This window comes from Pongo pygmaeus, chromosome 7 (genome assembly GCF_028885625.2).
Source record: "Pongo pygmaeus isolate AG05252 chromosome 7, NHGRI_mPonPyg2-v2.0_pri, whole genome shotgun sequence".
Taxonomy (NCBI): Eukaryota; Metazoa; Chordata; class Mammalia; order Primates; family Hominidae; genus Pongo; species Pongo pygmaeus.
The window spans coordinates 42,062,781-42,089,109 of record NC_072380.2 but is presented as its reverse complement, the minus strand read 5'-3'; the positions used below and the strand labels follow the sequence as shown (position 1 = coordinate 42,089,109).

Here is a 26,329-nt window from a genome sequence, read left to right as displayed (position 1 = left end):
TTTGTCATAGAGAACAGGCTGTGTCTTCCTCCCTGTACTTTCAGTACGACTTCAGGATGTGCAAGGGGTCAAGCACACACGTGTGTCCTTTCTACCCCTTTTGGCCATGAAGAAAGCCCCCGGGTCCCTCAAGCAGCACCTGTCCACAGACCTTTGCTGGTCCCGTAGCAGGCCCAGTGGGAAACCGCCTCTGTTCCCTTCCCCCATGTGTTTCAGAAGGGGAACACGGCCCTGCACATCGCTGCTCTGGCTGGGCAGGATGAGGTGGTCCGGGAGCTTGTCAACTATGGAGCCAACGTCAACGCCCAGTCACAGGTAATGGATCTCTGGTCTGGACTAGAGGGTGTTGCCTTTTCACACGTGGTTCCTCTTTCCTGCTCCCTCGTGGGTCCATTGGCAGCCATGTTAACACACACACTACTGTGGGGCAGGGCCTACATTTCTCAGGAGCATGTCTCTGAGCAGTGGTGAAGGCGTCCTTTATTATTTCTCATGCATAGACCACACGTCCTAAGCATGACGGGGTTGAACTGTTGTGGACCTAAGCCAAATAGTTTGTCCAGTTACAGCCCAGGTGGAGAGAGAAACTGAGGACTGGGGGAATGAGGCATGGGGTGCAGCATTGATGAAATCAGTGAGGAGTATGTGAGCTGAAGAGACTGACCTACGGTGGCGAGGGGAGGCACAGCTTCTGTGGCCTTTTGTAATAATCCCGGTACGCCAGTCACCATGACAATGAGTTTCCTTAGGAGGGGTCAGGTGGGAGGGAATGGAATGAAGAGAGCGCTGTCCTCCAGGTAAGAGGACGTTGTGCTGGCGTCGGCCTTTCTTACATTGCGGGTGGATGCTAATGTCCTCTCTTGGTTTACAGAAAGGTTTTACACCCCTGTACATGGCAGCACAAGAGAACCACTTGGAAGTGGTTAAGTTTTTACTGGAAAATGGAGCTAACCAGAACGTAGCCACGGAAGTAAGTACCTTGGAAAAATGTCGTCACCACCAGAAGTCTCCCAGGTGTACAACCTTGCTCCAAGTGACACCTACCTGGGATGTGGCTTGGGGTGCATCCATGTCATGATGGATGACCTTTAGGTCGCTGCACTAATCCAGAGTGCTGTCAGGTTCTGCAAGGGACTAATGACAAAGTCATGGGTCTTGAAGAAGGCCCAGACACGTACCAAAGAAACAACGTCACACTTGAGGGTGTCCTTCCCGCTATGGCCAATACTTGTGACTGGAGGGGCAGGCGAAGCATGCGTGTGTATGGTTGGCAAGTTTGCATTGGGCCTTAATGAGAAAGGCTCTTGCCACAAAACCACCATGCACCCTTGGACAAGTCTCATTAGCTGTGGTCCTGAGTTTGTCATTGGTGAAATGATGAAATTGGACTAGATAGAGCCAAGGAGTCTCTTGACTCTTAACTTTGGATGGCTCAATGACATGACTGTGTTGTCATTCCGTTTTATCAGTTCCTGGGGTCCTGTGCCCCTTAGTATGTCCACAACTGAGGGAATTAATAATAGTAGCTCATGGCCAAGTGCAGTGGCTCATGCCTATAATCCAACCGCTTTGGGAGGCTGAGGTGGGAGGATCACTTGAGGCCAGGAATTCAAGACCAGCCTGGGCAACACAGCAAGACCCCGTCTCTACAGAAAAAGAAAATTAGCTGGGTGTGGTTGTGTGTGCCTTATTCCTAGCTACTTGGGAGGCTGAAGTGGGAGGCTCACTTGAGCCCAAGAGGTTAAGGCTGCAGTGAGCCATGATTGCACCACCATACTCCAACCTGAGTAACAGAGCGAGACCCTGTCTCAAAAATAAAATAATAATGATAATAATAGTAGCTCACAATTGAATTATCAGGGCCTGGTGTGGACTCTGGCCTTTGGTCGGTGTTAGTAATGTTCTTCCTTGTCAAGGCACTATCCTGGCACCAGCAGATGGGGTGAGAAAGGGAGCCGGCAAAGAATCTGAGCAGTCAAAAGTTTCTTAAAATAAGTCAAACTGGAAGCAAATTATAAAGGAAAACTAAATTAACGCTAAAGAAAAATTCGGCAGGTTCTGTGAGATTGCAGAGAAAGGAAGTGGAGGCAGGAAGGGCTTCAGGGAGGAGGTGGCATTTAGGCTGAACTTGGCGGATGAAGAGGGCTTTGGTGGAGGGAGGTCCCTCAGGCTGGGGCTGCTGGGAGCATAAGCCCGAGGGGCAAGGGTGTGTGCTGTGTGAAGGGCGGCTGGAGTCAGACGAGTCAGAGCAAAGCGTTTTCCTCCTCTGGCCAGGACGGCTTCACGCCTCTGGCGGTGGCCCTGCAGCAGGGCCACGAGAACGTCGTCGCGCACCTCATCAACTACGGCACCAAGGGGAAGGTGCGCCTCCCGGCCCTGCACATCGCGGCCCGCAACGACGACACGCGCACGGCTGCTGTGCTGCTGCAGAACGACCCCAACCCGGACGTGCTTTCCAAGGTGAGGGCGAGGAGGAGGGAGGAGCCTTGGGCCGCGGACGCCCATGGGCTCAGGGGGCACCGCGCACGCCCAGCGACTTCCCAAGCAGGAGACCCGAGCGTGCAGGGCCGGCAGTGCGCACTGAGCGCCCCCACCCCAGGACGCAGAGGGACCCCTGGACAGCCCCGCTCTAAATCCCTGGCAGATGCCCAGAAACGTGCTCTTGGCGAGCAGCGGGGATGGTTCCTGTTGCTCCAGGTCATCTGGAAATGGGTCCAGGCGGGCAGGGCAGGTCACCCTGGAACCCCAGGAGGCGGCCTTCCTGATGTTCCTTCATCTCTCCTCCCCGGCTGCCCCGTGGTGGAGGGAGGAGGCGTTCAGGGGCCGGGGTGTGGAGAAAGGGGGTCCGGGGCCCTGCACAGTCACCTGGGCACGCTCTCCGGTGTTCGGAGGCACCGCTGATCTGCTGTCTGTAGGCTGAGGCTGCTGGTTTTCTTTTAGTGGAAATGGATTTACTGGAGTTATTCACAGTCCTCTCCTGCACCCCGCCCCTCCCCTCTTCCACGGGCCCTAGATCCACTGGGTTTTGTCTGGAAAACACCTGGGTGGGGTTAGGCTTGGCTTGAGGCTCTGGAACAGAATGATGACAATGGACGGGGGCTGAGGCAGGAGGATGGTTTGAGCCCAGGAATTGGAGACCAGCCTGGACAACATAGTGAGACCCCGCCTCTAAAAATTTTTTTTTTTAATTAGCTGGGCATGTTGGTGTTCACCTGTAGTCCCAGCTACTGGGGAGGCTGCAGTGGGAAGATTGCTTGAGCCCAGGAGGTGGAGGCTGAAGTGAGCTGTGATCACATCACACTGCACTCCAGCCTGGGCAACACAGTGAGACCCTGTCTAAACCGGGGGAAAAAAAAGACCATGGCCCCATCACACTTTCATTCATGAATGAAAATCTCTTTGTCGGTGCTCACTCTGACGAGCGGGCCCACAGAGTCTGAGGTTAACATACAATTCTGGTTGCTCAGGGCAGACACCCAGCTTTTGAATACACTGTGCCATAGAGCCTCTCTTGACCCCCTTACCAAATGTTCCCTCCCATCAAAATCTCCTTTGTCTGTAAAGTCCTGTTGCCCCACCCGAGTTTCCTGCATACCAGGGCTGATTCTGAGATAGAAGTAAATCACATATGACAAGTTTCTCTGCTTCTGTTGTGCCCCAGACGGGATTCACGCCCCTGCACATTGCAGCTCACTACGAGAACCTCAACGTGGCCCAGTTGCTCCTCAACAGGGGAGCCAGCGTCAACTTCACGCCACAGGTAACCCTGGGGCAGGTGCGCCTTCACTGTCCGGGGGCTTGGGGTTGGCAGTTGCTCCTGCTTCGGCACCATGGGTTTCATCCCAGTGGCAGAAGTGCCTGTGGGTTAAACAGCCCTGCTGTCTGGTCGGGCTCCTTGCTGGCAGGTTTCTGATCATCCCCCCCCCCCCAGGTTTCCACCTGCTTTGTCTTGAGAAAACCCTAAACTCCATTTTCCCATCCTAGAAGTGGGAAACCTGGAGGGCAGAGAGTGATTTCCAAATAACTGACTTTCCTGCCGTCTGTTATGTTGACTCTGGGAGGCATGGGCTTGGCTGGTGTGGTGGGATAACCCATCCTGTTGGCAGGTCCTTTCAGGTTTTAAAATGTCTTAGGCCAGAAATGCCCTGATAATGCCGTTGCAGGGCTGGGGGCTGGGGGTTGGGGACAAGGGGAGCGGGTGCACAGCAGCTGCATTCCAGGGAAGGATGACGCACCCTGACCATCCTGCTTCCTCCCTTCAGAACGGCATCACGCCACTGCACATCGCCTCCCGCAGGGGCAACGTGATCATGGTGCGGCTGCTGCTGGATCGGGGAGCCCAGATAGAAACCAAGACCAAGGTGGGTGCCAGCAGGCACTGTAGCCAGGCAGGGGGAGGGAGTTCCCCCCTCACGAGCCTCACCCAGAGCAGCGGGCCCTTGGTGACCTACTTAGGGATGCACCACCAGCCTCCCGGAGCCGCCTGCAGCAGTATTCTGGGCAGTGCCGCGTGCAGTGGGAGGCAATAGTAAAACTGTGCTGAGGTCGAGCTGGTGCTTGAGGAAACGTCAGCACTTGCGTGGGCTGGGATGATGCCATAGGCAGTCTTCTCTCCAAATGGCTTCTGATCGCTGCCTTTTGGGCTTTCTGTTTTTGACTCTGTATTTTAAAGGACGAATTGACACCTCTCCACTGTGCAGCTCGAAATGGGCACGTGCGAATCTCAGAGATCCTGCTGGACCACGGGGCACCAATCCAAGCCAAAACCAAGGTGAGTGCTTCCTTCCTGTGAGGTGCATTTTCTAGGCAGGGCTCCAGGTCCAACAGACCTGGCATCAAATCCTATTTCTATAAAACAGAGATGCTAATACTACTAAATGAGATAGCACCTTTGACATTTATTACAGTGCCTGTCACATAGGAGGCACTCAGTGTAGCTCTAATTCCTAACTAGATCAGGGTCGGCAAACTTTTTATCTAAAGGACCAGGTATTAGACAATTTTAGGCTTTGCAGGCCGTGGTCCCTGTTGCAATGATTCAACACTGCCAACGTAGCAGAAAAGCAGCCATAGGCAATATGCAAACTAGGGCCCGTGTTCCAATAAAATGTCATTGACAAACACTGGTGGCAGGGCAGATTTGACCCACAGGTTGTATAGTTCGCCTACTACTGCTCTAGATCAATCCCTATGTCTCTCTTCCCAGCTCCAGAAAAGACAGGCACTAAGTACTCTGAGAAGTCTTCAGAGCCTGGGCCAGACTGGAGCGAAGTTAAAAAGAAAAGAACACAGTTCTTCTCAGACTCCATTATGGGTCAGAGAAAAGGGCCATTACGTGGTTCTAACATAAGGACTTGAGTCTTCAAGGGGTGAAAGCTGTCAGCCACACAGTACTACCTGCGCCTGCTCTGGGCCCTCTGCCCCGTGAATTGAGCTGTGTCAGAGCAGAGCAAGGCAGAAGCCAGGCCCACTCACGGCTACCCAGGAGGTTTCCCATGAGCAGTTCTGTCATAAAATGATGGCTCAGACCATACAGTGAAAGCTGATTTATTCCCGACACATTATCATGTTCTGTTCTGTAGAGCTGTCGTTAATTTGGGTCATGATTCATAGTCCCCACGCTGGTTCTTGCATGTGTCTGTGTGTGCTGTTGCATGAGGGTGTTCCTCTACTAAAAAGCGTTTCTCATTTAACCCTCCATCCTTGGCTGATTTGCTGTGTGACTATGAACATGTGTCTTGCCCTCTCTGTGTTTCAGTTTCCTCATCTGGAGAGCCCCCACCCTCTCTCCTAGGATTGTTGGGATGACCATGTGAGATAATGTCTTCAAAAGCATATCTAAAAGTAAAACTCCTCAGCTAAATGAAAGTAGAATTGCTACTATCAATTAAATTATTAGGAAATTCTCAACATTTTTCCAGGAGTGCTGTATTTAAACATAATACATGGCCAGAAGTTAAGATTTTTTGTTTTATTATCCAGATCATTAGAATGGGGCTGAAAAGAATGCTTATGAAAATTCCTTACTGAGAATATGTGACTTTTCAATTGGGAACTATGGTACGACCTTTCTGAAATGCAAGTGTAACTAACTGAGTTAGCTCGGTCCACCTTAACAAAGAACCACACGCTGAGTGGCTTAAACAACAGAAACTTACTGTCTCACACTTCCAGAAGCTGGAGGGTCAAGATCAAGGTGTCAGCAGGGTTGGTCCTTTTTTTTTGAGATGAAGTCTCACTTAGTCACCCAGGCTGGAGTGCAGCGGTGTGATCTCCACTCACTGCAACCTCCGCCTCACAGGTTCAATCGATTCTTGTGCCTCAGCTTCCTGAGTAGCTGGGATTGCAGGCATGTGCCACCACGCCTGGCCTGTTTTTGTATTTTTAGTAGAGATGGGGATTCACCATGTTAGCCAGGCTGGTCTCGAACTCCTGGCCTCAAGTGATCTGCCCACCTTGGCTTCCCAAAGTGCTGGAATTACAGGGGTGAGCTACAGTGCCTAGCAGGGTTGATTCCTTCTGAGGCTGTGAGGGAGCATCTTTTCCCAGTCTCTCCCTGAGCTTCTGGTGGTTTGGGCACAATCTTTGTTTTCCTTGGCTTGTAGAGCATCATGCTGACCTCTGCCTTCATCTTCATGTGACATTTTCCTGCTGTGCAGGTGTCCAAATCTCCCTGTTTCTAAGGATGCCAGTCATAGATTAGAACTCACACTAATGACCTCATTTTAGCTTATTATCTCCCCAAAGATCCTGTTTCCAAACAAGGTCACGTTCTGAGGTCCTGGGGGTTAAGACTGCAGCATGTGAATTTTGTGAGACCTAATTCAGCCTATAACACTAACATCTGCTGTCATGGAACCTGATTTGCGTCTTCCTTGATGAAAATCCTCTCATTTCCACTTTCTAAAAGCTGAAATCCCAGGTCCTGAGCTCCTAGCCTTTCTTGGTGCAACTCCAGCCTCCTCTCCAGCCTGGCTCCATGCTTGCAATCACCTTGCCCCAGACTGTCAAACTGCATGGAGGCCCCTGGGTTCCCCTAGGGTAGTTGCCTCTGTGATGTTGCACACGCTGCTCCCTTCACTAGGATGTTCTTCCCCTTTGGTCCTCCTGGTGAATTTCCATTCAGCTCCTTTCAAGTCCTAGCTCAGGCCTCACCTCCTCCCTCCCAATGCCCCTCCTTCATCAGGGATGCCATCTGTCTGTGCACACCTCTGTGCTTTGATCATCCCACTTCAGGGCACTGAAAGACAACACCATGTCTATCTACAAGCTTCCTTGGGCCAGGGGTTATGTCTGTTCTCTTCTGTTTCCCCAGAGCTTAACCCATACTGGGTGCACATTAATCACTTGATAAATATGTGTTGAATTAATGTCTGAATGAATGAATGAGTCTCCTCTCTCTTTTATGTTTTTTAAACAAATTGCTGTTTGAGAAATGAGTATCCTTAACAGAATTTTCTTTAACTGAACTGCATTTGATAGGGACAAGGAACAGAGGGATTTAGATCCAAGTTCTATTTTATCATAATTCATTCATTCATTCATTCATTCAAAATCACATAATTTAAGGACCATGATGTGTGTTACATGCATCATGGGGCATTTAATGGCACCGTGGGGCATTTAATGAGAAATATTAGGCTAAGTCACTGATCTTAAGAGGCGTATAAGTAAAGAGAAAAGATACACTCCCCTAAAAAGTTAGCTATGAATATAATTGGGCAAATATGAGAATAAGGTCTGAGCGCATGGTGCAGGTAAGGAAAGCCCACAGGAGTCTAGGGTGGTCAGGGATGGCTTTCTGGAAGAGGTGGGTCTGCTGGACATGGTTTTGAAGGTTTGGCCAGGTGGAAAGGAGAATGCCTGTGGTCAGAGACCGGCAGGAGTGTGGGGGCCGGGGTGAGCCAAGCTCCCTCCGGAGCCTTATGGAAGCATCGTGTAGGGAAGAAGTAGGGAGTGATGTTGGAATCGTCCTGAATCTCCATGCTCGGTCCCCAGAAGGCTTTGTGATTGCCTGTGTTTTCCTCTTTACCCAGAACGGCCTGTCCCCAATTCACATGGCAGCTCAGGGAGACCACCTCGACTGTGTCCGGCTCCTGTTGCAATATGACGCAGAGATAGACGACATCACCCTGGACCACCTGACCCCGCTCCACGTGGCTGCCCACTGCGGACACCACAGGGTGGCCAAGGTCCTTCTGGATAAAGGGGCCAAACCCAACTCCAGAGCCCTGGTGAGTGGGGGGGCTGCTGGAGAAGGTGCAGAGTGGCAGGGCAGGCTGGGGGCAGGACCAGAGAGGCATGGCTGGGCCTGTGGGAAGGGTGGCAGGTGCCTGGAGCTCCCCGGATTCGAGGCCTGAGCAGTGGGGTGTGACAGCACTGGACGGTGGGGGCCTGGTGTGCACCCCTCCTGCACCCTCCGCTGCACACCCAGCTGGGTATCGACCCCTGCCCCTGGTGACCAGGCCGAGGTCAGGGGTGAGTTTGGGCCCAGGAGACCGGACTCAGGAAGCATCCTGCATGGTAGGTGTGCGGGCTTGGGGCGTCTCTCCAGTGGAGCCAGGCCTGGAGCTGAGTGATTCCTTAGAGGCTGCGTGGCTTTTTGAGCTGCTTTGGGGATGAGTGAGATGGCCAGAGCTGAGCATCCTTCGTCCACAGAGGGGCTTGCAGTTCTCATGGCACTTGTGTAAAGGGAAGCTCAGGCCCAGAGCAAATCCCTCCTGTGGTTCCTCTGCCTCCTTCCCAGGACAGGGGCTCCCAGGGAGTCTGGGGATCCAGTAGGGCTGTAGCTTTGCACTAAGCATGCCTGTAACCACATCTCCTCTCTGCCTCTTCCCAAGGCAGCAGAACTGAGGGGCAGGATATCCTCCAGGGATGGCAGAGGATGGCTCATTCATTCATTCATTCACTCACTCAAAAAAGCTTTCACTGAGCAGTGCCCGCAGGCCACATACTGTTGTAGGGGAGTTGGGATTTCCCAGCCTCAGGACTATTGACATTTGGGGTCAATATTTGTGGTCTTGTGTGCTGTAGGATGTTTAGCAGCATCCGTGGCCTCTACCCACTAGGCACTCATAGCTCTCCTTCCCTAGTTAACAATAAAAAATGTCCCCAGACATTGCCACATGTTTTGGGGGTGAGGTGCAAACGATACCCCCACCACCACCTCCTATATTTGAGAACCACTGCCTTAAGTGGGTAAAGCACTGAAAAAAACAGACAAAAACAAATACACATTTCTGCCCTTCAGAGTTTACATTCAGAGTACATCACACTTTAGAGCAGAAATCCATTTCACTAAAAATGATCAGTGGTTTCAGGGAAGAGGGAACATGATTTGCTTCACGAAAGTACTCTTTTATTGTAAATTTACCTTTAGGGGGCTTTAAATGGCAGGATCTTTTAGTGCATCTGAAATATGAATAAATTTTTTAAAAAGGTTTATAAACAACATGTTCAGGAACATATCTAGTGCATGAAGTGAGAGCCACCTGTCTCTTACATGATTTGCATTAATTGACATTATAAGACTAATCAATTGGCATTAATTCATTGATTGGTCTATGGGCATCTGCTGGTGGCCTGGGCAGCAGCTGCCTTTTAGAGCAGCCAGGTGGTCTTCTGGGCGTTCCTTGGGCCCGTGTGTAAGCCCCTGCTTGTCTGTCTCCCTTTGTGTGGGCTGCAGAATGGCTTTACCCCCTTACACATCGCCTGCAAAAAGAACCACGTCCGTGTCATGGAGCTGCTGCTGAAGACGGGAGCCTCGATCGACGCAGTCACCGAGGTAAGAGAGACTGCAGAGGAGCCTGGGGGCAGGCCCGTGGTCTCCCCCGACCCACCTTCTCCAAGAGTCGCTCTTTGTAGCTTTGTGTGGCTGCAGGGGTATGTGTGTCTGCAAGTCTGGACTGCTGGAAGGAATGAATCAGGGGTGACTAAGACAAGGGAACGTGAGTCAAGTCTCACGGAGCTTTCCAAGATCAGACACAATTTTTGCAAGTTGTAAGAGTGGGCACGACTTGCCCACAGTAATTTTTTTCTCCAACCATTTTCTTGGAAGCAAACCCACCTCATATAGCTCCCTTTTCTTGGAAAACCATTTGTGAAAGCGTTAGATACCGTCAGGTTCTCTCTTCTTCAGGGGAGCGGAAAGACTCCCACTTATCTGACTCCACCTTTTTCTGTTTCAGTCTGGCCTGACACCTCTCCACGTGGCCTCCTTCATGGGGCACCTTCCCATCGTGAAGAACCTCCTGCAGCGGGGGGCGTCGCCCAACGTCTCCAACGTGGTAAGCCCTCAGGCAGGCAGGGGCTTGCTCCTCTAGACCAAGAGCTCAGAGGGCAGCTTTCACCAGTGCTCCCAGGCCTACCCTCTGGGGACAGAGCTACAATTCCCAGAACAGCCAACGCTTCAGACTGGGGGAGGACATCCCTGTGTACTGACGCTTTGTGGATTAAATTTCTCACACATCCGTAAACCTTGGAGGTTTTGTTTTGGACAATAATTTTGGAACGTCTATAAGTGTTCACTGGGAATACATTTACATTTTTGAATATTCATTAGCTCCGGGGTTTACTTTTCAGTGTACCTAGAATACACAGACACACACATAAACTCACATACACGCATGCACCTGCACACATGTGCACACACACACACATACATACATGCGCATGCACACATGCACACACACCAGGTTAAAGAGCTGCTTGCTGGGGCAACTCCACCTCTTGGAAAAAAACCCACCAAGCCACTCCAGGCTGCACTTCCTAGCTCTGTGTGTGCCGTTTTGGACAGCAGGCATGTATGAACAGTTCTATAATTTTGTTATTTTATAGAAAGTGGAGACCCCGCTACATATGGCAGCCAGAGCCGGGCACACGGAAGTGGCCAAATATTTACTCCAGAACAAAGCCAAAGTCAATGCCAAGGCCAAGGTGAGTAGTGAAGGCAGGAAGGGAAGGGTTTCAGATGTGAGCAGTTCCGGTACTGTGCAGAGAACCCATCCTCATTCCAGGCGGGGCTGCAGTGCTGTGGCCTGGGGATCACTTTTCATCCCGATCAGGTCTCTCTGAGTGCTCAGATTCTGCTTTGCAGGGGGTTTGAGAAGACCAGGGATATTTTTGCATGAGAGCCACATTTCTTTAAAATAAGGAAAGTCCAAGGTGCGTGGCTGGCCCGAGTATGTCTTGGGCTAACGATGACAGTTGCCATATAAGGAGGGGGGCAACATTTGAAGAAAGCATTGCCAGCGAAAATCAGGCAAGAATTACTTGATCTAAAACCGAAGAGTTCCCCCTTACTGTAATCACATTTTGCGGGGATTGGAGGAGTAGGCAGTGAGAAGAGCTGTGGAGTTTGCCAGTTGCTCACTTGGCCAACAGCAGGCTTCCTAACCACAGGCCACGATGGGTTCTCCTTAGAGTCAGGCCTGTGATTTGTGTTTGGGGCCCTCGAGGGAAGCCTCCAGCTGCGCCCCATGAGACCTGGCCCAGGCAGCCCGACAGCAGCATTCAGAAACAGGAAGTGGGGGGGCGTGGGTGGAAAAGTCCTCATTCTCTGTCAGCAGTTGAGACTCCCCTGATCCCAGTACAGAGAAAATCAAAGTAGAGTTCAAGCAGAAAGACAAGCGCATCCACTCAGAAAGGATATGGGAGATGGATGAGCAGCCACACTGCATTGAGTGCCTTTTATGCACCAAACGCAGAAACCATGTACATTATCCGCTTGATCCCAGCTGAGCCCTAGCAAGTAGACGTTATTATTCCCATTTTACAGATGGGAGGGCTGGGCCTTTGGGAAATAAGGTAGAAATAACAGCTCACCTGAAGAACTGTTGTAAGGATTCAATAGGATACAGCATATTGGTTCCTGTAACTCAGAGACTTGATTCGAATCCTGACTCTTCATCTTAGCTGTGTGACCTTGAGAAGGTCACTTGCCCTCTCTGGGCCCTGCCTTGCTTCTCTGTAAGATGAAAAGTTGGATTTGGTAACATCAGCGTTTCTTCTTCTTTGTTTTCCCTTCGGGGTTCAGGATGACCAGACCCCACTTCACTGTGCAGCTCGCATCGGCCACACAAACATGGTGAAGCTCCTGCTGGAAAATAACGCCAACCCCAACCTGGCCACCACCGCTGGGCACACCCCTCTGCACATTGCAGCCCGTGAGGGCCACGTAGAAACAGTCCTGGCCCTTCTGGAAAAGGAAGCATCCCAGGCCTGCATGACCAAGGTACAGCCTCCCCCGTCGCGGTCTAAGGAAGCAACAGGCTCACTCAGCCAGGCCTGGAGCTCAGAGGGGAATTCCCGCCTGGTTCTCTTTGTCACCTCAATGATGCTGCAAGCAGCTGGAAGGGTCATCACACTCGGGGCTGGCCACCACCTGCAAGCCCGATGTGTCTCCATCCTTCCCCAAAACAGGAGGTCAACCACAGCTTCTCACACACCCAGCCAGCCTTCATACATTTATCATGGCACAATTATTAGTCGAAACCTGCTTTGGGCAAGTCACAGACAGGTTCTGGGGATATGAGAAGGATTAAGACTCATACCCTGCCCTCAGCTAGCAAGCAATCAACTACCACTGTGAGGTGGTTGAGACCTTCTTGCCAGAGGAGTGTGGACAGCAAGTGCAGGGATGCCTGCCAACTCCTGAGGTCTTCGGCCCCCCGGAGGGCTCAAAAATGGCTGTGCCTTTGCTTTCATTGGCCTCTCCATGCCAGCGGAGGTGCAGCCTCCTTTGCCGTGGGCCCTTTCTCCGGGGAGGACAGCCCTGGGGCCCCGAGGTCCTGACAGCCTGTTTCTCCTCAGAAAGGATTTACCCCTCTGCACGTGGCAGCTAAGTACGGGAAGGTGCGGGTGGCAGAGCTGCTGCTGGAGCGGGACGCACACCCGAATGCTGCCGGAAAAGTGAGTTTGAACCCCGCCCTCCCCTGCAGCTCTCAGGTTAGAGGCAAGGACAGAGGATGGACTTCAGCACTTGCAGATTCCATCTCTTGCCTGTGTTGTCCATCTTTTTTTTTTTTTTTTTTTTGAGACAGGGTCTCACTCTATTGCCCAGGCTGGAGTGCAGTGGTGCCATCACGGCTCACTACAATTTTGACTCCTGGGCTCAAGCCGTCCTCGGGTGTCAGTCTCCTGAGTAGCTGGGACTACAAGCAGTTGCCACCATGCCCGGCTAACTTAAAAAAAATTATAGAGACAGGGTCTCACTATGTTGCCCAGGCTAGTCTCAAACTCTGGGCTCAGGTGATCTTCCCTCTTCAGCCTCCCATAGCTCTGGGATTACAGGTGTGAGCCACTGCACCCGGCCTGTTTATATTTCCATGGGTAGCCATCGAGAGAGAATGGCCTTTGGAAAGACTGGCCTTTCTGTCAAAGGCCTTATCCTTTTGGAAAGACCCGAGACACTTGCCTTCTCTGGGCAAGTGTGTTGATCTCACTGCCCACGTCCCCCCCCGTTCCCACAGGGCCGATGACATTCTGTCGTGACTCCAAGTTCAGACTGGCCTGGGAAGGATTTTAAACAGGATTTTACTGTATAAAATAGGTGCTCCCATGCCTAAAGGGATGGAGAAAGTCCATGCCTAAAGTCCTAGGAGAAAGTCCGTGGGAGTGACAGCTGGCCTCTTTTGTCTTTGTCCCCTGCAGAATGGCCTGACCCCCCTGCACGTGGCCGTCCATCACAACAACCTGGACATCGTCAAGCTGCTGCTTCCCCGGGGCGGCTCCCCGCACAGCCCTGCCTGGGTAAGGCCGGCCCCTCTCCCCAGCTGTCCCTGGAAAGCAGGTCACCTGCTACCTTCCAGTCCCTCAGGGAGGGGGGTTTCCACAGCAGCCCAAGGGTTTTGCGTTCTGTTGCTATTTTTACCTCAGAAATCACGCCTCACTTTCACACATGTTACCTGCCCTGTAATCACGCTATTTAGGGCCCAGGAGTGGGACGGGAAGTGGGTAACAATTCCCAGCCAGGGGTTACCTTGCAGAGGCAGAACTTGTTTTATACAACAAATGTGTCCCCAAGCAGTTGCACGTCAGCTGGGTTTTGTAAACTGACTGTCAGAGGTCAGTATGGATAAAAATCCCTGGGGAGTGGTGAGCCTGGTTCTAGCATTGCTGGATTCTGACTCCGTGGGACTGTGCAGTGTGGCCTGGAAGCCTCATTTTTAACCTACTCTCTGCGTGGTTCTGAGGCTGGGGTCACAGCGACCGTACTTTGAGAAATCCTCAGGACTGCTGGTGAGCTTGCTGGAACCTGGAAGCAAGGGACCTCTTTAAAACGAGAGTGATCACCTCCAAATTCATTTCTCTCTGAGATCAGACTTTTAGATGATGGCATTTTTGTAGGGAGGCTCACCTGAATATGAGACACATTGGCCCAGCCTCACACCAGCTTCGGAGGCGAGCTGCTCAGAGCAGCAGGTTCCGTGACCCTTGAGGGAATCAGAGGAGGGAGCAGATGGGTTGCTTCTGGAAGACCCCATGGGGTTGGGTAGTACAAGGATAAAGCTGGAAGGACCATTTTTGGGAACAGGCTGCCCGCTGTGGGAAGGCAAGGCTGTGTAGGGATAGGCACCACGGGACTGGTGGCCAGCAGGGAGAAGGGGAGAGGAGAGGGAGCGGGGCCAGGAAGACAAAAGCCACACGCAGTCCCCGCACTCTATGGGGCAGCCAGGCGCATGGGAAACAGGATAATTTATGGGAGATCCGTCATGTGGCAGGCATCCAAGTGCCGCAGAGAAGGAGCCTCGGGGTGGGACCCCGTGTGACTCCGGCCAACACCTGCTGGCTTAGGGCCACCGCAGCCCAGGCAGGGAGCATCAGTGCCAGTTTTGCCGGGCTTCAGCGCGTCCTCCCTCCCTGGACAGATGCGTGTCCCCATCTTGCAGCATCACACTTCTAGATGCCGGCTCCCAACAGCTCTGTCTCCTTCTGTCCTCGCTGCTGCTGCAGTGAGCCCCACGTCGCTGTGCAGAGGGAGCACATGGCCCTGCTGCGATGTCGACTTACTCCTGCCTCTAAAAATAAAAACCTGGACTCCCGTCCTCCTCACTCCCCTACTTATATAAAAGGAACGGGAGCCAGGTTCATTATATTTAAAGATAACTAAATCCAAGCACAAACCCTGTACAGATGGGCTTTGTTTCCATGGCAAAAAATAGTTTCCAAAGTAGTCTGGCAATTTTGTAGAATTTCACATGCAAATCTCTCTGCACCCAAACCAAACCCTCCCCTTTCTAATTTTGATGCTAATGTTGTTTGAACATTTGGGCAGAGCTCCCTCGGTGTGCATTCCTTAGGATGGGCTCATTTCCTTGGGAAAGAAAAGCCTTTTGCGGGCGCACATTCCTCCCTCCCCTCTCCGTGACTTTCCAGCCTAGTTGTCCTTGTCCTTGTCACCTGCAGAAGTTCATTTGTTCCTTTTAGTCCTGGTTTAGGGGAAGCTCAGAGGGGCAGTCCATGTTCTGAGAGTGACAGTGGCACTTGTATCTCAATTTTAACCAGAGGTTTACCTGGTAGCCTGAGCCATGTCCAGGGCAGGCCTACCCTTGGGCAGGATAGGGGGCTGGCCTTGCCAGTGTGGACATCACTGCTTCCCAGGTGGCCAGGGATTCCTGAGGATACATCCATGAACACACTGCAGATTGCTCAAGTGATGGTCCTTTGTACATTAAAAGATGGCCTAATAGGGCTGGGCACGGTGGCTCAAGCCTGTAATCCCAGCACTTTGGGAGGCCGAGGCAGGAGGATTGCTTGAGGTCAGGAGTTCAAGACCATCCTGGCCAACATGGTGAAACCCCGTCTCCACTAAAAATACAAAAATTAGCTGGGCATGGCGGCGTGCACCTGTAATCCCAGTTACTTGGGAGGCTGAGGCAGGAGAATCACTTGAACCTGATAGGCAGAGATTGTGGTGAGCCAAGGTCTCACCACTGCACTCCAGCCTGAGCAAGAGAGCGAGACTGTCTCAAAAAAAAAAGAAGATGGCCTAATAATCGTTGCTTTCATGTAGTTATTAATGGAAAAGCCAGACTCCATAAAGTATTTTTGAGGTTTATTCTGGGCCAATGTGATAACCATGGCCCTGGGCAACACAGTATCAAGAGATCCTGAGAAAGTGTGTCTGCGGTGGGTTACAGTTTGGTTTTATACATTTAGGGAGGCAGGAGTTACAGGCAAAGACATAAATCAATACATGGAAGGTATATATTGACAAAAATACCTAGAAAGGCCCAGAGGTTATAGGCAGATTCCGAGATTCTTTAATTTGCAGTTGGTTAAAGGAGTAAAGCTTTATCTAAAGTTTGGAATCAGCAGAAAAGAATTAAGTTGAGATAAGGGTCTGTTCACCAGGGTCCTGGGCTGAGTGACCTCCAGGGGGCATGTGACTCAGCCCTTGCCTACTGTGGCCTTGGGTCCTGTTGATAATCTGGTGTCTTGTCACAAAGAGTCCCTTTGGTTAGTCTTATGATCTGTTTTAACATGAATGCCGGTCAGTTGCGCCTGAACTCCTAAAGGGAGTGGATATAGCAAGGCGTATCCAACCTCCCTTCCTTCCTGGCTGGGAATTCAGTTTTGAAGGTTTTTCTGGGATCTCTTTGGCCCAGATGGGATCTGTTTGGGGACTTAGGGTTTTATTTTTCATTTACATGGTGAAAACCTTCTCTGGGCCAGCGCTGACTGGTGCTCCGTGTCTCATTGTGGGGAGGCTTAACTCCGTGTTGAGCCGACCCTGCATCTCAGGCTGGATCTGCGGCATCGCACCCCATTCCTTTGCTCTCTTTTAATACAGTGCAAAAATCATGTTGTTTAATTAAACTTACTATAATCCAAATGCCAATCTTGTTACATGAACAGAACCTACAAAGAACAATTTAATGTTTCTCATAACATAATCAAATTAAAAAGGAAGAATACTAGAAAGGATTATCACATGTCATTCTTCGAAGAGAATGATTTTTCAATTTAATTCAATTCCTCGGGTAAGTCACAACTTTTTGTTTCACCACAAAAGCCGCCTATGGGCCCACCTTGCTGAGCTTTCCCTGTACCCAGGGCTTTGACTGCCTTGGCCAGCCCCTTTCTTTCCCTTTCCTGACCAGTGATCCTGGCAGAATCAGAAATGTTGGTTTCCACAGTAAGAGAGTGGCTGGCAGGGAGAACTCAGTCCTCAGCCAGAGGAATGCTGGCAGAGGTGGGGAAATCTCGTGCCCTGAGACAGATCCCACATTGGGCAGCCATCTGCTATGGGCCTGGGTGGGCTTATGTCCAGGACGTCCTCCAGCCTGGCATTGCCCTTAACCCTGAGTGCCCTAGGGCCTTGCTACTGAAAGTGTGATCCCTGGACTAGCATTGTCAGCATCACCTGGGGGCTTGCTAGAAATGCACAATCTCGGGCCCTCCCTAGCGCCTCTGAATCAGACACTGCATTTTAACAAGGTCTGAAGGGATTTGTGTACACATCAGAGTTTGAGAACCACTGTTCTAGCTGGAATTACCTGGGCTGTGCAATCAGAAGGTCAAGGTTGGGTTATCTGTTGTTCTGCTTACTATGTGACATTAGATAAGGCGCTTAACCTTACAGAGAATTGGCCTCTTTCTCCACACAACAGGATAATAAAAATGCCTGCCTTAGTGACCTTATGTGGTTTTAATGAAGCTCAAAAAAACGCAGGTGAAAGTGGTTTTCGGCAGTGATGAGCAAAGGTGCCCACCTGGGAACTGTCTCTTGCCTGCAGGGAGATAAGGAGTGTGCTCCAGAATGTAAACCCATGCGCTGCTTCCTTCACTGAGACAGTCTTGCTATCAATAATAATAATAAAAACAAAAATTGGCTGAATAAACAGTGCACAGTGACATCATTGATTTACTTTTGAGGCAAGCTCCTTCATCTCGTTGTGCAATTATAATGTCTTGCAAACCAGTGCACTGCAAAACCATGACACACGGGTGCATTACTTTTTAAAATTTTTATGTGTGGAGACAGGATCTTACTCTGCTCCAGGCCATAGTGCAGTGGTACGATCAGAGCTCACTGCAGCCTCCAACTTCTTAGCTCAAGCCATCTTCCCACCTCAGCCTCCTGAGTAGCTGCAGGCGTGCACCACCATGCCCAGTTAATTTTTTAATTTTTTTGTAGAGATAGGGTTGCCCAGCCTGTTGCCCAGGCTGGTCTCAAACTCCTGGCCTCAAATGATCCTCTCACCTCAGCCTCCCAAAGTGTTGGGAATACAGGCATGAGCACTGTGCCCTGCCAACTTTTTATATCTTAATTTTGGAACATACCTTCACGTATAGTATCATGTTTGATCCACCTAACAACTTTGAGAAATGAGCAAGATAGATGCTATTATCCACTTTTAATGACTTAAAAGATACAGAAGGAAGTCTAGGTCGTGGAACATCTTGCCCTGGGTCACACAGGTAGTTAACAGTGGAGTGAGGACTGTCCCACATCCTCAAGTCCCTTGCCGGGTGCATGTCCCTTAAACCACCCTGCCTAATGCCGGCAAGGCCCAGAGGGCAGCACTTGGCCCAGTTGCACTGGGAAAGAAAAGGGGCTGATGTTTCTTTTTCTTTATGAAATATTTGGGGTTTTCGGCTCTTATTGCAGGAGGGAAGAAATGAGAATCCTTCATTTCCTTACCCAGCCTTCCAGTTATTCTCTTCCTGTCCAGCAGTTTGTCAAAGCATAACAGAAAACAGAGGGTGAAAAAAGATGGACATATAGAGGCTATGCAAGCCTGAGGAGCTGTCTCCAAATCAAATGGATTTTGTTTGTTTGTTTACCTAAATTGCTCCTGGGTGATGCCAGCCCTGCTCACTGGGTGTCCAGCCGGCCAAGAACCAGACTCAGCCCCTGCTTGTGTGTTGATATTGTCAGCTCAGCATTCGTGTAACCAGGCTCTGGGTGGCTTCTTCTGTTTCAGAATGGCTACACCCCTTTGCACATCGCTGCCAAGCAGAACCAGGTGGAGGTGGCCCGTAGTCTGCTGCAGTATGGGGGCTCAGCAAACGCCGAGTCGGTGCAAGGTGTGACGCCCCTTCACCTGGCCTCCCAGGAGGGCCACGCAGAGATGGTGGCTCTGCTGCTCTCGAAACAAGCCAATGGCAACCTGGGGAACAAGGTAGGCACGGCGTCTTCGGATCTGCCCTGGAGTGCTGGATAACAACGTGTGGTGTCTGCATATTGAGCATCCATGTGTGCCCAGGTTCTGAGTTAGGGGTGTGTGTGTGTAATCCTTGGAACAGCCCTGTGTACATTTCACCTTCATTTTATAAATGAATAAACAGAGTCAGAAAGGTTGCTTATTCCCAAGGTGGCAGGATTCTGAGCCTTTCTGATGCCAAAGCCTTTGCTGATCTTTTAAACAGATTGACTTAAGGATCTGCAGAAAGATCAATATTAAAATCCAAATACACCTTCCCAAATATAGGCCGGTGCCTACCTTCAGGAGTGCATTCTGTTATTTGGGACTAAATATTCTATGTTCCGTGGGAGAAAGATATTTTTAAAAATACTGACCTATACACTAGGAGTTCTCACTCCAGCGACAATAGGTATGTGAGGATAAAGCCTTCTAAAATTGCGCACACATCTGGGGAGGAAGGGCACGTGAGCAGTTTTCTGGGTGAAGCATTCATAGTGTTTCTCAGCTTCTCAAAGGAATGTGTGACCCATAAAAAAGACTAAAAATCACTTCTTTTTTAAACAACAATTTTATCGAAATATAATTCACCTAGAAGTCACCCTTTCAAACTCTACAATTCAATGTTTTTTAGTATTTTTACAGAATTCAGCAGCCTATGATCTAACTCTAGAACACTTTCATCACTCCGAAAGGAAACCCCGTACCCATTAGCAGTCACTTCTCATTTCCCCCAGAGCCCCCAGTCCTTCACAACCGCAAATCTTTCAGTCTCTAGGAATTTGCCTGTTCTGGACATTTCATATACGTGGAACCATGCAATGTGAAGAACCACTTCTTTGATGATAAATTCACATAGCACACATTCAGAAAGGCAAGCATTTTCAGGGCAACTTAAGATTTCTTAAAAATCTGGCACATTTTTTACAAAATCTGGCACGTTTTGTACAAATTTGAACAGTTGACCCCCAATGAGGGAACCATTCTGGTAGGATCATTATATTCATTATATCTCATGGCATTCTGGGTTCCTTCACTGTCCCACTTAATGTGAGCTTTGCAAGGAGACAGTAAGGTGACTGGAAACCCACTCTGTCATCCGCACGCTGCTGTCATGAGGCAGATTATTGGTGTTAGCTCAAGAATGAGGCAGAGCGCCCGCCTGAGAGGCTGACACAGTCACTCCTCAACCGAGGGCTGTTCTCATTTGAGCCACCCCTGCCTGCCTGCAGGAGGGGCCCACCGGTTCTGGCTGCAGCGGTGTGTGGTGGGGCATCATGACTGCCCACAAGCCTCTGGTCAGCCTGCGGGGTGTGCAGAAGGCAGAGGAGGGCAAGTGGAGTCCTGTAGAGGGGACACGGTCTGTGCCTGCAGAGAAATCCAGCTTTGTTGGTCCCACGTTAGCAAAGGGTACTGAGGCAAAGTCCAGGGGAGAGAAGACTTTTCTGACATTTTCATGTGGGTGCCCACATATCAAACAACATCTCTGATACCTTACTGCCTTCCTGAGGAAGCTGTGATGCCACGTTCAAGAATATGGTCCGTTCACTCCTGGTGGGATGCTCTGCCCTCTTGACCATGCCAGCACTGGCTGTGCAGTGATAACAGTATGGTACATTATTTATTTATTTATTTAAGATGGAGTCTTGCTCTGTCACCCAGGCTGAAGTGCCGTGGTGCAATCTTGGCTCACTGCAACTTCTGCCTCCCAGGTTCAAGTGATTCTCCTGCCTCAGCCACCCAAGTAGCTGGGATTACAGGCATGAGCCACCACGCCCTGCTTATTTTTGTATTTTTAGTAAAGATGGGGGCTCACCATGTTGACCAGGCTGGTCTCGAACTCCTGACCTCAGGTGATCCACCTGCCTTGGCCTTCCAAAGTGCTGGGGTGACAGGCATGAGCTGCCGCGCCCAGCCATTTAAACAGCACTGTGTGTCTCTCAATGTGCTTCACCTGTGCTTTCTCCAGCACTCCTCATCTTGCCCCTGAGATGGATCCATGATAACACCTATTGTCTAGATTAGGAAACCAAGGCTACAGGGCTCTGAAATTCACCATGGAAATGGGGCATCCTTTATTGGGAAGTCCATAAAGCACCAACAATGGGAAAGTGCCATAAAGTTCATCTAGATCACAAGTCAGCAAACTATGGGCCCGTGGGCCAAATCTGGTCCACCACTTGTTTGTGTAAATAAAGTTTTATTGGAACACACCCATGCCCATTCATTTAAATGTTAGTCATACAGAGACATGGCCAAAAATATTGATGATCTGACCCTTAACAGAAAAAGTTGCCAACCCCTGGTCTAGTGTAACCACCTTACTTTTTAGATGAGGACACTGGGGCCCAGAACAAGAAGAGCTTTGCCTGGAGCCAAATAGCTAGTTGGTGACTGCAAAGTCAGCTTCAGCTCCCAGACCTCAGAGCTCTTTCCTTGTGGCCTGGAATTCTTTACTTGCTAGAAGGTGATGAACGTCTTTTTCTTTGCAGAGCGGACTCACTCCCCTCCATCTGGTAGCACAAGAAGGCCACGTTCCAGTGGCAGATGTGCTGATCAAACATGGTGTCATGGTGGACGCCACCACCCGGGTAAGGCAGGCAGCCGGAACTTCAGTCTGTGTGGACTCCTTGCTCACACTTCAGAATTGAATCTTCCACAGAGCTTTGAAACCCCAAAGGCCCAGTGGGACATTCTTCTCTGCCACTTCCTAGGGCTGGCAGTGGAGTTTGAAAACACGACTCCTAATTATCTTTACTTTCCCATTGCGGACTTTTTAAAGTTTGCTAGACCTTTGAGCCTCTGCAGTGAGAAAGCGGGACGAATGTTTAATCCTGACTCTAAGACCTGTCTAACATGAGTAGTTAGCAGGTCAAAATGTCAAGCTTCCCCAGATCCACACAAAAGCTTAGCCCCTTTTCTTCCAGCACTTGGTTAAATCCAGTTCAACTTTCTTTGAACCTCTGGTATGTGCAAGGAGCTATGTGAATGGAATCTGCCGTCGAGGTGTCTGCAGTTTGGTGTGGAGGTGATTGCTAGGGACAGGAAGGAAGAGCGTAATTTGATATTTACTCTTAAGAGAGGAGCTGGGAGCACAGAGTGCAGAGAGGGTGTTTTTGGTTGGTGCGAGGAGGTGTGCTTCATGGAAGAAGCCACATTTTGTTTCTTTTCCCCACAAGGGAACCATATTAAAAGGAAGGGACAGTGACAGTACCAGGAGCTCCCGCCCCCTCCAGAGTAGCACAGAAATGCCGGCGATAATGTTCTGCTGAAGTCACCCTGAGAAAAGTCTGGAAACTGTGTTTTGTCTCCAACTGCCTGCAGCTTCCACGGGAATCTGCTTAAAATCCAAGAATGTTTTGGATCTTTGAGGCTTCACTTGCGGGCCCCGTTTAGTCTTTTGGGGTCCTGCACAGAGAGACCCTGTCCTGTGGGTTAGAATGGCCTTGAGGATCCCAAAGCCATCCCATTATGGGAAGGACCTGTGCTTGGGTGGTCTCTGGAATCTGGTACCAGCTTCCTGGGACACTTGGGACCAAGGAGCTCAGAGGGCCTTGGCCTGCGGGCCCAAAATTCAGGGAGGCAGTACCACAAAATTCAGCAGGACAGACTCCTTGAACGGCCCAGACTCACATGAGCAAATGTCCCAAGTCCATGCATTTCAATAAGCAATGACCAGTTCCCGTAAATTCCATCACACCACAGTCACTTGGACAGCCTTTTGGGGGTTTTTCAATGGGATTTCAGCTTTCTAATGCAAAAAGCCTGTTGTCATTGGAGTGACCATGACCCCACATCTCCATCTGCCCTGATCTCAGCACCCTTCCCAGGCCTGAAGGCTGTTTCTTCCTTCTTGACATAGCTCCCCCGGGATTCTGTGACGCTGGTCTCTCAGGGTTTCCCTCCTCCCTCTTTTCTGCCTCTGCCTCACTCCTTCGGCCCTGCTTTTCACCCTCCACTTTATCCTGGGGGACCTCTCTCACCTCCAAAGCTTCAGATCTCCCATGCACTGACGACCCCAGCATAGCCCTCTTCTTGCGGTTGTGTCCATTTTCCAGTTGCCCACTTGACATCTCCCCTTGGGTCTCCCACAAGCATCTCAGCCTGGTGGTCTCTGCCCAGCAGCAGCCATTCAGCTTGTCAATGTCAGCCTTCAAGGGGCTCCCTGTCCATTCTCTCTTTGAATCAGCTGCTTTGGGAAGGATTTCATGTGATGCCCAGCTCAGGAGAGCTCCGGTCACTCCTTCTCATCTGCTTTTCAGATGGGCTACACTCCCCTCCATGTGGCCAGTCACTATGGAAACATCAAGCTGGTGAAGTTTCTGCTGCAGCACCAGGCAGATGTCAATGCCAAGACCAAGGTAGAGGGGTGCCCCAGCCACGACTCCTGCGCTGACCCTTCTCCATGCCAGATCAGGGTGCAGCCAGAGCTGCTCTGGGAGCACTAGGGGCTCTGCCACAGTTTTGACCATGGACCCTGAAGGAAGAAAGGGGGAAAATGCATTTTATTAATGTCCCACTTCGAAGATGGGCAGGCACTATCATCTGTAGGCAGGTCTCTGTCTAGTGGCTGGCTAACCCTGCCAAAATGTCTGCTCACTTTGCAGCTAGGATACAGCCCCCTGCACCAGGCAGCCCAGCAGGGACACACAGACGTCGTGACTCTGCTTCTGAAAAATGGTGCTTCCCCAAACGAGGTCAGCTCGGTGAGTACATTCTCTCTCCTGAGTTTAGAAAACTGGTCCCCATGGCAGCAGCCTTGTGTGATCTCCCCTAACCGTAGAGGTTAATGCATGTGTCTGGGGCCTGGACGGGGCCGCAGCACCCTAAAGCCACAACTACCTGGGGTACCCTGGGGATGGGGTGCTGTGATCAGTTCCTCTTTCTGGTGAATTGATCGTTTTCCTTTTAAGCACCATTTACCCTCCTCTTTTATGTTTATTAAAATATTCTTGAGTGTGGGTGCAGTGGCTCACACCTGTAATCACAGCACTTTGGGAGGCTAAGGTGGGAGGATTGCTTGAGGGCAGGAGTTCAAGACCAACCTGGGCAACACAGTGAGTGCTTGAATCTACAAAAAAATTTTTTTTTTAATTATGTGGGTGTGGTGACACGTATTAGCTGTAGTCCCAGCTAATTGGGAGGCTGAAGTGGGAGGATAGCCTGAGTCCAGGAGGTCAAGGCTGCAGTGAGCTGTGATTGCACCACTGCAGTTCAGTGTCCATTTTCCAGTTGCCCACTTGACATCCAGCCTGGAAGACAGAGCAAGACCTTGTGTCTTAAAATATATATATATATATATATATATATATACACACACACACATACATATACATATATATATGCACACACACACATACATACCATATATATATAAATACTTGTTGAAACCCATTCTAAAATATGTGAAAGTGTTTTCAGTATGGTACAAGTGAACACAGTTAAATGTCCTGGGTGCTTCCTGATCTTTCAGGGCTCAAGGTTATCTTTAGTGACATCAGCAATCATCGTTCAGTATGAGCTTCCTCATCTGACCATGCGGAGGTTCTGTGAAATTATCTCCGTGTCTGCTTCTATCTCTGAAATAATGTGGACCCTTGGCTGGGTGCAGTGGCTCACGCCTGTAATCCCAGCACTTCGGGAGGCCAAGGCAGGTGGATCACTTGAGGTCAGGAGTTCGAGACCAGCCTGGCCAACACTCCAGGGCGAAACCCTGTCTCTACTAAAAATACAAAAAAAAAAATTAGCCGAGTGAGGTGACAGGCACCTGTAGTCCCAGCTACTCGGGAGGCTGAGGCACAAGAACCACTTGACTCCAGGAGGCAGAGATTACAGTGAGCCTAGATCACGCCACTGTACTCCAGCTTGGGTGACAGAGTGAGACTCTGTCTCACACACACACAGAAAAGTGGACTCTTGATTGTAGATGGGGTTGCAGAAATTGCAACTGCAGCTGGACTTGAATCTGAACAGAGCCCAAGGCACATCCTAGAAGTAGAGAAGTCAAAAGAAAAATCAAGCCTCAGTATCCATTTATGATCATGTAGCTCTTTGAATCAAAGTAGAAAATATGCCCTTGCTGTATTTCTGGTGATTTGTGATTTCTGAGTATTCTGATTAGAGTTCATTGAAGTATATGGATTAATTCAACTATTTTAATACCCCATCACTGACACCCAAGAACAGACTTTGGGAGCAGCAAGCAGCCTCCCTCTGTCCTCATCTTCCTAAAACTGCATCTGGCAACTTCCTGACCTCCTTCCCAGTGGGTTGCCACTTAGCAGAGCCTGACTTCTCCTTGGGAGATTTCCTCTGCTGGGTTGCAAGGCCCCACACTTGACGCTGCAGATCGAAAGCACCGCTGCCCTCCCTCCTCCCACACCTTTCTCTGTGGGTGCTGCTACTAACACACATCTAGGCACACACACGTGCAGGGAGGGATCTCTTTCTGGGCCCCACGGTGACGTCTGTCCACTCAGGTCCTCCTGAACAACTAGAAGGTGAACTCGATCTGTGTCTAGGGGGCCAGCCCCGCCTCCTAGACTCCATCCCCTGTCTGACTGCACCCGGGCTGCTCTTTTCCCAGGATGGAACCACACCTCTGGCCATAGCCAAGCGCTTGGGCTACATTTCTGTCACCGACGTGCTCAAGGTCGTCACGGATGAAACCAGTTTCGTGGTATGTCTGCCTCTCCCCCGCACCCACCCCAGACACACTCAGCCTGGTGCACAGGCGTGCCTGGGGTTACTCTGGAAGTGGGGTGCTTTCTGGGGCTCCCGGACGCCGGTCGGAGGCGCCGCTCCCGACGGGTGGGAGCTTGTCCTCCTTCCAGCGGGGCTGTGCTGCCACCTAGCGGCCCGAGGACTAGGGGCGGGACCAGCTTTCCGGGCAGCAGTGGAGTGGATGGGGTTTGGGGAGATGGGAAGCCAGTTTTCCTGGGTCCCATCCCAGTGGTTTCTGCCCGGCAGCTTCCAGGCTGAGCGCCTCCTCCGTCTGTTTTTCTTCATTTTGGGGACACCCCACAGGCGTGACCAGGGAACCGCTGGGCTGGTAAAAAATGTGTGCGGCTCTAGTTTGGGTTGAATTATCTGCTTTTTCTCGTTTTAGTTAGTCAGTGATAAGCATCGAATGAGTTTCCCTGAGACAGTTGATGAGATCCTGGATGTCTCGGAAGATGAAG

General features: G+C 50.6%; 1 protein-coding gene across 13 annotated transcripts in view; it reads left to right on the top strand.

Annotated features, from left to right (window-relative positions):
- Positions 1–26,329, top strand: part of ANK1 (ankyrin 1) — a 243,289-nt gene that overhangs the window by 167,819 nt on the left and 49,141 nt on the right. For all 13 annotated transcript variants that reach the window (XM_063668702.1, XM_063668704.1, XM_054499717.2 and 10 more), the window contains exons 4-22: positions 217–315; positions 872–970; positions 2,275–2,460; positions 3,662–3,760; positions 4,263–4,361; positions 4,673–4,771; positions 8,037–8,234; positions 9,686–9,784; positions 10,188–10,286; positions 10,837–10,935; positions 12,035–12,232; positions 12,811–12,909; positions 13,651–13,749; positions 18,930–19,127; positions 21,641–21,739; positions 23,411–23,509; positions 23,756–23,854; positions 25,735–25,827; positions 26,257–26,329. In XM_063668702.1, the coding sequence (XP_063524772.1) occupies positions 217–315; positions 872–970; positions 2,275–2,460; positions 3,662–3,760; positions 4,263–4,361; positions 4,673–4,771; positions 8,037–8,234; positions 9,686–9,784; positions 10,188–10,286; positions 10,837–10,935; positions 12,035–12,232; positions 12,811–12,909; positions 13,651–13,749; positions 18,930–19,127; positions 21,641–21,739; positions 23,411–23,509; positions 23,756–23,854; positions 25,735–25,827; positions 26,257–26,329 (2,233 nt within the window). The remainder of the gene's footprint in view (positions 1–216; positions 316–871; positions 971–2,274; positions 2,461–3,661; positions 3,761–4,262; positions 4,362–4,672; positions 4,772–8,036; positions 8,235–9,685; positions 9,785–10,187; positions 10,287–10,836; positions 10,936–12,034; positions 12,233–12,810; positions 12,910–13,650; positions 13,750–18,929; positions 19,128–21,640; positions 21,740–23,410; positions 23,510–23,755; positions 23,855–25,734; positions 25,828–26,256) is intronic.